At 44.7% G+C, this 13334-nt stretch overlaps 3 protein-coding genes across 3 annotated transcripts; 2 read left to right on the forward strand and 1 right to left on the reverse strand.

Moving 5' to 3' along the window:
• The first annotated feature begins 3833 nt into the window (after window positions 1–3833).
• LOC128724859 (C-type lectin 37Db-like) lies at window positions 3834–10394 on the forward strand. Its single transcript, XM_053818581.1, has 4 exons — window positions 3834–3972; window positions 9304–9404; window positions 9472–9580; window positions 9650–10394. The coding sequence occupies exons 1-4, from the start codon at window positions 3834–3836 to the stop codon at window positions 9889–9891; spliced, it is 591 nt and encodes a 196-aa protein (XP_053674556.1). The 3' UTR covers window positions 9892–10394.
• Window positions 10395–11154: 760 nt separating this feature from the next.
• On the forward strand, window positions 11155–12084 carry LOC128726966 (C-type lectin 37Db-like). The gene is made up of 3 exons (XM_053820817.1): window positions 11155–11353; window positions 11418–11494; window positions 11571–12084. Exons 1-3 carry the CDS (start codon window positions 11248–11250, stop codon window positions 11937–11939), a joined length of 552 nt encoding a protein of 183 aa, XP_053676792.1. The 5' UTR covers window positions 11155–11247; the 3' UTR covers window positions 11940–12084.
• Window positions 12050–12765, reverse strand: LOC128726967 (perlucin-like protein). The gene is made up of 3 exons (XM_053820818.1): window positions 12662–12765; window positions 12470–12549; window positions 12050–12406 (listed from the first exon to the last, which is right to left on the reverse strand). The coding sequence occupies exons 1-3, from the start codon at window positions 12747–12749 to the stop codon at window positions 12050–12052; spliced, it is 525 nt and encodes a 174-aa protein (XP_053676793.1). The 5' UTR covers window positions 12750–12765.
• Window positions 12766–13334: the final 569 nt, after the last annotated feature.

Genomic DNA, 13334 nt, shown 5'->3' on the forward strand with positions numbered 1-13334 from the left:
TAACCTTTAGCGTTCCGAATCTGAAGCCACTCTTGTCTCTTAATTGACTCTTTCCGGTAATTTCAACGTGCTTCGGGTTTATCGATAAACTAGTCATTGTAGTTTTATAATCTCCATTTGATCGTGCTTTTTCACATTTCTTGTGCCTCTTATGCATTGCTTCTTCCGATTTCTCTTACTTTTTTAATGTTCAGTCTTTAGTCTTCTGTTGGAAAAAAGGTTGCTTTTAGTTCGCTGATTCGTATTTCACAACAAAAAAAACAAAACATATATGAATACCACCTGATCGTTTCTCTGGCATTATGATCATATCGCATGTCCTGAGTGGGTTCCATCGTGAACCACGCATTTAATGGACGCTCATTTACTATCACCTGCTGTTGTTAACCCACCGACTCTGTGTGTGACATTCGTAGAAAAGGCCAACTTTTAATTAACAGTAAATAATGAATCCCATACACCATTACTCCTTATTGCCATGCTCTTTTCAAAACGTTCCTCTTGGAGAAAAGCCTCAAGAACTCTGACATTATGCTTAAATACCGCAGGACTGTGTTATGTTCAACCAAAATCCCTCCGTGCCTGATCGCGAAATGGTGCAAGCATTTCAGTCAAGCTAAAGCCCCATAAACGTCTGCTTTTTCCTTTCCGGAGCACTCAGACGAATATGCAAATGGGCGTTCAGGCGCGAACCGATCGGATTGAGCCGGAAACATGAACCCGGAGTGCCGCAGCGTTCCAAATGTCACCGGAACACAATGACCTTACGGGCGAACGAATACGCGTGGCTCAGAACCGGTGGGTGAATGATAGAACACCGATCAGTTCGCAGTTGAGGTTGGCGATCTAGAATTACCGAGAATCAGAACGATCGACCGGCTTGGTTACCATCGTCGAAGGTCGGCTGCTATTTTTATCCACACCACAGCCCGTTCCTTGATGGCTTTCCGCTTCGGTTTTTGTGGTGGTATGTTCTCGCACAAAGCTCCTGCTGATCGATCGGCAACTCTCGCCAATATGCGGTTTTTGTGACATGCACTGTAAGATTAAAGAACAGCTTCTATTAGTACATGGAATCGAATCGAAAGGGAATACTTGAAAAATACCCCAAGCAATTCCCTGCTTGTAAGAATTACCACATGATTGCTTTATGAATAATCAATGGCCCGTTAATTGATACTACCGCTTCGCACTTCTTACGAGCTATGGGACACGCTTTTTCTAACTCAATAAGCCCCGGAATGTCGGCGGAATGGCGCGTTACATAACGCGGTCAGAAGAACGGGCCAATTTAATTGGAATTTATTACCCTTCCGCCAACATGCTTCCGTCCACCGAGCACGCTTTGTTTGCTCTGGCTGTCCGCAATCAATTAGTTTATGTCGCACTTTGCGCAATAAAAGAGGATTGTTTGTGACTTTCAATTTAAAAACAATCCCCCCGCCGTGGCCAGCAATGTGACCTGATTGCATCGATTAAATGGCCGAAAAATGGCCGAAAAGTGTCAAGCGTAATCCAAGCAACCGGTTCAGCGTTCCTTGTCCGCTGCACGTTCGAATAATTAGCGCCCAAGTCGTGGTGACATTCTCTCGACCAAAGAGTAGGCCCTGGAGAAGAAATACTTTCGCAGGAACGCGTTAAGAATGCTGTCTCCTTGACCGGGAGCTGGCGAGAGGAAAATGCACAAGACAAAAATAAAGAAAATCGCGTTCTTCTCGCTCTCCCTCTGTTTGGTACACAATTTATCAACGCCTGCGATGAAAGTGAAATGATCCTTGGCGGTTTGGTTTCTGATTTTCTACTTCTTACCATTGTGCAAAACGGCCCACAAACGTCTCAACATTCACTCGCACGGGGCGAAGGTTGTTGGCTTCTTATCCTTGCCGAAGCATTTTAATCAGGACGTCCCTCTCCAGGCAATCGAAATCAGGTCCAAATCGCAGGCCAAGGATGATATGCTGACAGGCGTGCAAGGTGCACGATCCCATCCCACTCGGGGCGAACATTCGCTTACGGTTTCGGTTCCACTATCGGCATCATTTTTCATCCCTACCGTTGCCTTTGCCCGACAAAATATCCGGGGGCACGTGATTTATGACTAGCTGACCTGTCGATGGACTTTTATTCGTGTCACGACGGCATCATGCATGCGGGTGTTGGCGTGAGAGGCTTCAATCAGTACACCAAACATAACCCACATGTCGGTGCCGTAGGTGTTTGAGGATCCGTTTCGCATCTACTGGCCGAACTGGCTACCGGCATACACGCCGAAAACCGGCATGCCTGTCAACGTGATATTCCCTTTCTTCAATGGCAAAAAAAAAACACCTTCATGTCCGTAAAAGGGTAGGCATGTCGAGAAAAGAAAAGCGAAGGCAAAACAGTTCACTAATCTGTCAACCCTTGATTGCGTAACACATCGGTCTGTTGTTTACGCCACGGCCGTGATCGTGATGCACGCGATCGTATTCGAACGCTTGCGATCGTTAGGAATGTTCCATTTTCGGAAGCGTCTGGGATGCCCAAGGCAACAATAAAAAAAACTTTACATCCATATCGGTGGCGAGATGAAGCGAGAAATGAAATAAAACAAGGAGCTTGTCTTCATCTCGTGCTTTCTCCCGTAAGCGCCATCTCCCAAAACGGTTGATGATGTAAAATTCGTGCACCCCGTGAGTGGCATGGTTTGGGACATCGAGTACACGACGTCTCGCGTTTTTTGTTTCTTGTCCAATACAGCAATACATGCCTTGCGATGAACGCGCTAAATGAAAGCAAAAGTGGTACGACGTGACAGCTGTTGCAGTTGCGCTTCTCAGCGAAAAACCGGTCCGGACATAGAAGCATCGCGGTTAGTTTCGGATTCGCCGATGGAAAAACTAAACCCTCCACACCGTGGACAGCTAGCCCTTAGATGGCACTAGAATTCACGCACGCCACACGAAGCGCGAGCGATTGCAAAATCCCAAACTGCATTCCACTGGGGCGATGTTGTTTTGTTTCTCTTGGTTTTTTTTTTGCAACCTGCTGCTAAGCCTCCCGCACAAAGCCACCTTGCGGGTGTTGCTCGTGGGCGCACGCCTCTCAAGGCCAGCTATCGTGCATTTTTTTTTGCCCTCCCGTTGTACGTTTGCCTTCAAATCAGGCTGAAGGAGAGAGCATAGTGAAAAAAAGCTGGGGCCCGAAGCTGTATTTGCATATCGCTGGTGCCTTCATTCGACCGTTTGACAAACGGTTCGATTTCCCAGCCAGTCGTCCTCGTGATCGTCCTTCCCGCCCGGTTGAGCTCGTCGCAGCAACACGAAAGACTGCCATCGTCCACAAGCGACGAACCTCACGCGCGCGCTCGCGCTGAAGACGCAACCAGCCGCGATCCGTTTGTCGATCGTTCGGTTTCGAGCGGTTCGTTCGGTGCGGTGGGAACTGCAAAGCCTGGAGAGGGGGTGGGCCAGTCTGTTCGCAAGGGGTAGGGGAAAGACTCGTATGCACCAGCCAGTGCCAGCAGCGATCTCCTGTCGTTGGCGTCTTTTTCGAGCGCGTGCGTGGTTAGTTGCGGTTTGGCAGTCGTCGATCACGAAGCTCGCGTTCCGGATCGCGCTTCTGGTTTCTGGTAGTTTTCTTTTTTTGTCAATCGAGTGTTGGCGCGTGTGCCGTGGTGAATGGTGTGTTCCCTCACAACCGGACTGCCCTCGAGTGCGTTGCGAATTACGACGCGGTGATAGTGGATTATAATTTTTGAGTGTGTTTTTTGGATGCGATCGCGATTCAACTCGATCGATTGTTCGATTCGTTTTCCCAGTTTTGTTTCGAAGCGGTTAAGCCAAAGTCTCACCATGCAACCATCGATGGCTGGGTCCCGTTCGCGGTGGAATCGGATGGGTTTCGTCCTGGCCGTGCTGATCGTGCTGCTCAGTGAAAGTGTAATTCAGTGCGCAACCCCGAAGGCTCTCGCTGGCAACTCTCACGGTACCAGTAATTATTTTCCCCCAATTTTCCTGGGTTCCTTGGTGGTTGGATCAGAGTTTAGTGCGCCCGTGGAAGCTTGCTCTCCAACCAAGCTCCACTCGGCATGTGGTTCCTTTCTCCAATTTTATGACATCATAGATAAAAGCGCCGGCACTGGCCACGAATGGAGCGCTGCGGGAGCGACTCGATTAACATAATTACGCCGAAGAAAGTGACCCTTCGCACGCGCGTGAACACCGATGGACCGATCCGGTTTTCGTGAGCCACGGGTGGCACGAAACGGGCTGGTTGCAGGGAAATAGGGCCAGGATTACGCCGACGCCGGAGGATTACGTTACCCAGCGACGGTGACAGGCGATGGATCGAGTCATCCACCAGTATGGGGAAAATGTGGTGCCGGATCGATTCAATGTTACCCGCTACCGCACTTACATGTCCTTTCGCAATCATGACCTTAATTACACGCGCGCTCCGTTTGTTCGAAACTCGATCTCGCAACAAGCGGTGCGTATTTCCCATGCTGTCGCGCTCGATTTCAATCGATATGGTGCGTGCGCGGGGTTTAGTTTGCGCGTGGTATAAATCCAGCGTACCCAAATGCCGGCCAACATGCCGATGTCGTAAGCTTCCGGTACTGGTGCTGCGTTGTGGAGGTTTCCGAAAGCGAGCCCTTTGCATGCAAGCCTTAATCTTAGTACGATCAGTTTAAGCTTGGAAGGTTCAATTGAAATTCGCAAATTTTCACATGCCGCCTGTGAGTGGGAATAGCGGATGCTTTTTAAAACTCGCTTCACTTTACTTTATTATTGTTTTTATATAGGAAAAAGGCTAGCCGGAGTATGTCATACAGCTAGCTTTGCTAAATTATTATTGATGTTAATTCTTTTAAAAATTATCTAACTTTTTAATGGTATATTTGGGAGCTTATCATAAAAGTTTACCAGAGCTCTAAGAAGTTTTCCTCAAACCTTTCCGAGGATATAATGACATTAAACTTACCTGCTGCCCATCAAAATAACCCCACAACTCATACTTTTCCCATATGAGCTGACAAATGATCATAACTCAAAAAAAATGACTACGATGCTTTTACTAATGATCTTCGATGGTCAAACCACCGGCTTGTTAGCTGGAATGGCTCAATAGCACCAAGATTGTAAATAAATTGGCTTAACCTTTCCATCAAGCACTCATCCGTCTTCCTAACGTTGTCCGTGTGGGCAAAGGATTTGATTAAGCATCATATCATATGTGGTATTTTGCTTTTTTTTTACTTCTTCTATGCGTTTTGGGTAATCGTAGCATCCATTGCTCGTATGTCGAGATCGTTGAATGTTTGCCCCGTTGTAGCTTTTCCCTCTGTACCATGAGCTATGCGATCAACAGAGCCTCATATGCCCTTCACAAGCATGGGAATTTCACAACGATCTCACCCCAAATAAAAACGGTACGCTTCGTATCAATCTCGGTGCGTGCATTTGTCACTATTGTGACACTGCGGTCTCTCAAATACCGTAGCCGTTGCGCCGAAATGGTAGGAAACATTAGCGTCGAATTGTATTCAAATACCGAGCGTGCATTTGGCGCCACAGCGACTGAGCATCCATCTATCGATTGCTTCATATCAATCAGACGCGCGCGCGCGTTCGAAGGCTGATCATAATAATCCGTAGCAGCGTAGAGTCACCGCACGAGTTAATTGTTTCGAACAGATACGACCGCGACGGATCGATGCCGACCGCATCGAGGTGTCTACCGATCGATTGTTTCGTGCAATTGTGCGGAGCTCTGAAACCATAGTCTCAAGAGTGCCCCGAAAGTCAACTTCCTTGCCGCACTGAGGTAGTTTCGTAACGACTCGAGGTTTCATGGTCGGTGTCATTTTGGGGTTGGCAAGGTAGGGAGTGATGCTTGTCTATCGCCCTATTTTGCCTTGATGCGATGGACGATCAGCCCTCCAGCTGGCGCGACCCCAGGTGGCTGTGTCCATGTGAATTTAATGACATTTCGATCGGTAGCCTATTTTCACGCGGTGTTCGATTCTCGTCAAGATCACCATCGGTCACCATGCGGTGTCCAAGAAACGCTCATGTTGGATTCTTTTTTACGATGCGCTCATTGAACGTACAAATGAATGCACACTATTCAACTCCAAGATTGGGAGGAAACGAAGAGCTCAATCGGTAAAGACCAGGAGGAAGCAAAAGCTTCAATTAACCGAAGGAGAGCCCAAATAGGGAGTAGCTTTAATGTGAACTCCACAACAAAGACACAGCGGTCATTGATAAGTCATCGAAACCATGGGGAAGGCTTTTTGTGAGGCTGTGATCGAGCTTCATGGACGCATCCTTCCCCGAGGGCAGAAAGACCGATCGCAAGGTGTGCGCGTTCGCGATCCATCTTATGATAAATCGTGTGGTGTCTTGAGAAGCAGGCCATAATGACATGCAAGGTGACGGGTTATTATGTTATTTTTTTTTTCTGAAATACATGATCTATGGCAGCAAGATAAGCTGAAAGCTGGATCCAGTGTCTAACATTTAAAAACCGATTTCATGCACGACTAGTGAAGCTGTCTAACCGACCAACGAATTGAGCCTTCACGCTGGAATGCATTCGGCTACGAAAATTGCCAACTCAACCGAGCGATATTCATATATCTTCAAAAAGATAAGAAGCTCACGGTAGGCAATTAAAAAGCATGTTCAACGGTGTTACCAAAACTGCTCACTTCAGCCAGGGGGCTTAACGACAGAAAGTGCTAAAAGAAACAAACCAAATGTCACCGTGATCGGCATCATCTTGCTCCGATGGCTCATCCTCGGAATGTTTTTCGTATTTCGGGCCTGTGTGGTTAACGAAACGAGCCCCAAACTCAAGGTGCCGTGCCATGTGCAGCCCTGTAATACTTTCCCCCGAGATGTACCCGTGAAATAAATGTCAAGGCGTAACCAGACAATTAATCCCACATTAAACCCCGCCACCCAAAAATGCGCACCGATGTCACGGAAATTGCAGACGCGACTCCCATTTGGGCTGCTCTCACATACATGCACCCGAGTGGGCCGCGAAAAACGGGTGTTTTGATCCGCCCGTCCTTTGCCGATCTCCCGGAGGCTGCGAAGTGTAAAAAGGGGTCCCACCGGGGCCAGGCTCTTCCGTGGGGTCGGCCTTCGAGTACCGTCTTCACGCGGGGATGTCAAAATTGAATTATCTCCGTACCGCGACGCCATTACGCAATGTCACTCAGCACGGTTATGGCGGTGTGAGTCCGTCCGAGCCACTAGCCTTACATAAGAGAAGCGCCCGGCTTTAATGGGCAGAGATCACGAAATCAAACCCAAGGAAGCCTGCGATGAGATGGGAGGCGAATGTTGATCGCCGGTATGATTGGTTCGGCGTACCTGGAAATGCGATCATATTTCAATGAGTCTGTTTTGTCCGTCTATTCCTAACAGCTTTGGTATTTTTGTTCTGTTGCAGCCATCGTGTACCTATTAATTAACGCGATCATTGCTTTTCATCGACTTTCACATTAAATTGTGTCCTGTTAAATTGATGAGATGCTTAAAGCATGTTGCTAAACATTTTAAGGCTGAATTTATCCGACTGATGTTTATCATTTATGGAACTTGAACTATACACAATTCTTACAATGATAATTTGATTTGCCTGAAGGGCAGATTTTATAGGTATTTAACAAATATTGTACTTTTGTTTAATAATATCTTCAAGGACGTTTCGTTAGCTTCAAAGGTGAAAATCATCCTTCTATTTATTCTCATCACTTAAATCGTACAAATATTTTGCATTCATTAATGGGTAATCAACTAAAAATAAAAAAACAATGATAGTCCACATGCATCCAACCGTTCAAATGTCAAAAATTTGAACTCCTTCAACTCCTGCAGATGCCGCGATCATTTTATGCAAATACTGCGCCCCGTGATCAATTAGCCGTTACAAACGATCGATATCCTCGCACGATCGCTATTTGTCCACTCTTCTCGCGTTGGCTGCTCATCTAGAACCAGAAGCGAACTGAACATTGTCGCTCCATCCTGTGACTGAAAGTCACCGCTACTGGATTCCTTTCACTTCGGTTCGCTGCATAGTAATAATCCTTTGAATATTTCACTCTGTTAAACCGCATGGAGCCGTTGGAGTGAAGAGCTCAGCCTTGGGACGTCGTTCGAAGGAATTTAATTAATGCGCACCCCGCTGCAGATTCTCCCAGTAGATGGCTGAGGCAGTTCGGAGGTTGCGTCGGATGACCTTAACCTTAATGCACCTGCCGAGGCGCTAAAGACTCACAAGGCGCACTTGCGCACGGAGGCTTCGACGTCTGGACGGATTCTCGTCGCTTCACCGGACGATCATCGATCATGTTGATGGAAGTTCAACTGGGAGCAGGATTAGATACTCCTGGGTTATACTTCAGTGATCGTTGGTTGTTTGAAATAACAACAAAAAATGCCCACAGCAACCAACGTCACTGCGTTGCATCACACGATCGAGAAATATATAACTCCACCGTGGTATCTAGATGATGTGACTTTATTGAAATTCTATTCAAATGATCCGAATTTAGCAAACCGTTTCTTCGCCTAGGCTGATGAGAACCGGCTTGGGCCTTGGCCTTCTCGCGTGGCCTAGCTTGAAGTTTGTTAGATGTTTTTATCTATCGTATTCGAAAGCGCGGGCACCAATTTTCGGGATGTTAATCCCACTACACTCAGAAAACGACGTCGGTTTTTCAAACAAAATTAGCAATTGATAACAGGAGATTAGATGTCTAAGAGGCTGTATTCGGTTTGATTCCTGTTCACAAGTGATCTTATTTATCAATCCAGGGATACGAAAATCAACGAATTCCGTTTGACACATATTTCCTATTGGGATGAAGCTCGTGCCGCCACGTGGTCTACTACGCCCACGTGTTAGCCACCGTATTCAAAACAATCGTTATTTGTGTGTTGTGTTAAACTAGCATTTTTCGTCAATGGCTCTATTACAAAAGTCAATATATTAAGCACGCTTTGTTAGACAGTTCCAATTATTACATGCATTCTATTCAACTTTATTTGTTTCTTGTTAGCAAGTTAAATTTACAAAATCAATCCTTTATGCTGAAGCTACTTGGAATGTTAACGCCTTTTGAAATAAGAATATAAATGTAGGCGGTAATGTTACATAAATTTAAATGCAGTTTTTTATTTGTTTGATGGAAATTTAAATAACAAAATCATCGTATGCAACTAAATATATTTCAATATATTTGTATCGTACATTGAAAGAATCTAACATTAACAAGTCTTTTAATTACTTATCATTTAGATTGTCCGAACTGCGTGGAAGAATCGTCCGCTCCACCTCGGTGGACCATGCCTCTGCTAAAGCTCGGTGAAAAGCGCTACTATTTGAGTATTTTCTTCAAGGTACGTATGATCATCCTTTCACGAGTGTGCAATTCCTCAACGCTCATTTCACATTTTCTCTTCATAGGCCAATTGGTTCAAGGCCCTGCAGTACTGTCGTTTCCACGGAATGCAGCTTGCTAGCATACAAACGCAGGAGGAAAACGATCGATTGGAAAAATACGTCAAAGATTACGGTACGCCTCATTCAATTCCTTCAAAGAATTCCCCGTTGAGTTCCGTTTTTATTCTCGTCACCACTATAGGCTTGGCGACGGAGCACTTCTGGACATCCGGCACGGACCTTGCCGAGGAGGGCAGCTTCTTCTGGGTGTCAAACGGACGGCCTCTATCCTTCACGAACTGGAACGCCGGTGAACCGAACAATTTCCGCTACGAGAACGGCGAAGAAGAGCACTGCCTCGAGCTGTGGAACCGGGATGGCAAGGGTCTCAAGTGGAACGATACGCCTTGCAGTTTCGAGACGTACTTCATCTGTGAGGTTTGATCGATCGCCCGACTGAATGCTACGTTGTCTTTCACCACCTCTGTGTATCCTCTGTCGTCAGGGAATCCTAAAAAGCGCCCTTTTGTTCCCGTTCCTCCATCAATTTCTTTTTTCTCCAGCGCGAGCCCCTAAAAGGGACACCGGAAGCGATCGCGCTCCTTCCGGTCTGCCGTCGCGCTGATTGTGTGTTCAATGAAGTGTGTCATTAACGATGGCGAAAAAGCTTTCTTCTCAGTCACAGCTCCTCACCCAGCACGAAATCGCTTCAGCTCCTATCGTGTAGTATTTATATAGTTCATATCTACGAGATCGATGCAACCACCATGATGGTCGTCTGCGGGCGTGGAAACAAACCATAGTTATTTAAGAGCATCCGACATCGTTCTGGGGGCTACTAAAATTTGATTTGAATTGTTTCACAACTACTTTTCTTCCTACACCGAGCCCATTCTTGTTTTTTGTTCGTGATTCCATTCCTTTTTACGTGGTTTTGTGGTCGCATACGTGTTTTTTCACTGCCCATCTTGTTCGTAAGAGTATGTAAATAAGTTTTCGCATTACTGGCCAGAAATGTGTAGATTAATTAATAAAAAAAAACTTACCAAAAAGTGTATTTTGCGGTGAATTTTGTTTTATTTGTTGCATATTGAAAGAAGACATTCCTATCGATTAGTCAAGCGCCATGCGTGGTAAGCCAAAGAACTGAAAGTTAATTGTAGTAACCAATTGCAAAAGCGGTGAGATGCATCGTAGCGTTTAAAGTGCACGTTTAGTGAGTTCATAGCATAAACTAACACGTTATCAAGGTACTAACGTTGCACATCGCTTTATGCAATTCAAGATAAAAGATTTAGCAATTAAGTATTTCTTGGATCGCCCAAGATATTTTTCTTTTCTCTGGAGTACTAAAAAAGCTTGATAAAATATAATACAATATTTTTGTGATTGCCGATACGCTTGGTACAGCAGTAGTTGAATATGTGCCAATGGTATATGATATTGAATTGATTGCTGTAAATAACATAAGAGCTATCCCTGCAAATTGCATTACTAATTCCTTCGCGTTTAGCTTACGAAAAGTAAGTAAATTGATTTGCTGGTGGTGTGGGAAATCCCCGGCTTATCAATGAGTGGCTGACCCACAACCAACTTCTCCTCAAGCAAGTGGTGTTATCACCAATCATCACCTCGAATGCAAAACACCTCGATCGTGCCATGCATCATTTACTACCAGACTAAGCCGTATACAGTGCGCGATCTTGCTTCTCACAGATGCATGGCATAGATCTGTAGGACATAAGCGTTATACATTGGAAAAATTCGTAAAATTATCTCTCCAACATCACAATAGCTACGATGGATCGGTGTAGATTGATTTTGGTATCACTTTTCCTGACTTTGGCCTTCTTCATCACAACACCGATGGGCCAAAATATCCCATCAAATCCAAGTACCGTCGAACGTAAGTATATATACATGTCCAGCAATAAGACAATCAGTCTCAAAATTCTGCGGTTTTGTTTTAGATATTCTCTTGCAAAACCAATGCTTTTGTCCGTGTAAACCGATGGAACGTAAGGAATACTACATTCCAATCAGAAGGGTAAAGTTGAGATCGAAAAACAATTCCTTCCAATCCTCCATTTCCGTTTAATATGTATAGTCTTTTCTCCCATCAGACTAATGATTGGTTCGGGGCCGTGTCGTTTTGCCGCGAGATCGGAATGGAAATAGCAGAGGTGTTGAATGAAGCCGACGCGGAAGCACTTGCCGGAGTCCTTGCCGAGGAAGATTCTTACGAAAACGACGAGTTCTTCTGGATCGGAGCGAACGATCTCGGTACGCAAGGAATCCTCCGATGGGCCCTTACCGGACGGCTTGTGACGTACGCCAGCTGGGCTGAGGGTGAACCGAATAATGCTCAGGGTGAATCCGAAAGTGAGCCTGCTGAACACTGTGCCGCTATCGGGAAGGATTCGCTTAAATGGAATGATTTTCGCTGCACGCACAAGAAGAAATTTATTTGCCAAAAGTTTCAGGATGACTAAAAAGCTTTTGTTTCGCGTATGGGTGATATGTGTGTTGTATTCTCAAGAGTAATTATAACTAAAGCGATGATCCGTATTTTGGTATTTATTACACTCATTTAATGAATCAACTAATATTCGCAAATAAATTGCCTCTGCTCACGGTCGCACGCATTCGCCATCCATTTCATGGTGTCGCCTTTCAGATAAACGCAATAAGGACTCGATCGTGTGTTGCTATCTTCTGCGGACGTATCCCAGTCGGGTCTTTTGGCCTCCAATTTGCTCAAACCCCATCGTAGTCCTCCCCCGGATAAAAGCGTGTTCGCTCCTATCCAGTACGGAGTTTTGCTCCTTCTCGGCACTCGTAGATTGGGACGTAACTGCTCCAGATAACGCTGAAGTGATTGATTTTCAATTGTATCCTGTATTGTGGCGATCGACATACCCAGCGAGTTGCAGCTCGCTACAGCGTCGAACCAGTTTAACTAAAACAAACACTTATCTAATGAACGTCTGAAAATCATTTGACAATTTTTAAGCAAACTTACCCGTTCGTTTGGAACATAGTAGAGTTTTCCACCATTCGGGTTACCACAAGGACATATGCAATGGTTTTGTTTAAGGATATCTATTGAGGGCACCAAGTGGCCGTAATATTGATTGATTGCAGATTGAGAAATTTGATTTACAGCATATAAATAGAAATGATTTACAAGGTGGTGAAGGAAACAATTTCTTACCGAGTGCTGTTTTATATTGGTTACAATCACTGATAGTAACGGAATAAAGAAGAAGGAATGAAATGCATCCAATGGTTGGGATTTTCATTTTATATGATTTACAGTAATTTCGACAAGTAAAATATTATTTTCCAGGATACGCACATAAAAATTACGAGAATTGTTCCCAAACGCGTGTTTATTTAACAAACTCAGGGAGAGACTGATGTTTTTCAAGGAATATTACTGACTACAAGCGAGGAATGTAAGCCCTGATAACGATCCCCCTGAAGATTTGTGTTGGTCTTTTGCTATGAAGCTCTGCGTTAAATATTTTTAAAATAAGATTTTTAAATTGGTTTAAACTATGGTAAAATTTTTTTAACAGCATAAGCTGTGTAAATATGCTGGCCTGTAATTCACTTGCTTTTCTCCGCATGAAACACGAATTGAGGTATGATTGGAATATAAGAAATGAGAATTATTTAATATAATAAATTGTACAAAATAAATAGTTATTATTATTTTTTAATTTATTAAACATAATGTACATGTGTTCAACATAAACGTATATCCTTAATGCTTTCAAAAGAGTTACAGCATGTAAATGTCAAACATAATTCCAATATGGCGATCTGAGATCTGCAATGGGCTAACCTTGTTTTCTTTTAGTTTGTTGTAGACGCTTACAACT

This window comes from Anopheles nili, chromosome 3 (genome assembly GCF_943737925.1).
Source record: "Anopheles nili chromosome 3, idAnoNiliSN_F5_01, whole genome shotgun sequence".
In the NCBI taxonomy this organism is placed as follows: domain Eukaryota; kingdom Metazoa; phylum Arthropoda; class Insecta; order Diptera; family Culicidae; genus Anopheles; species Anopheles nili.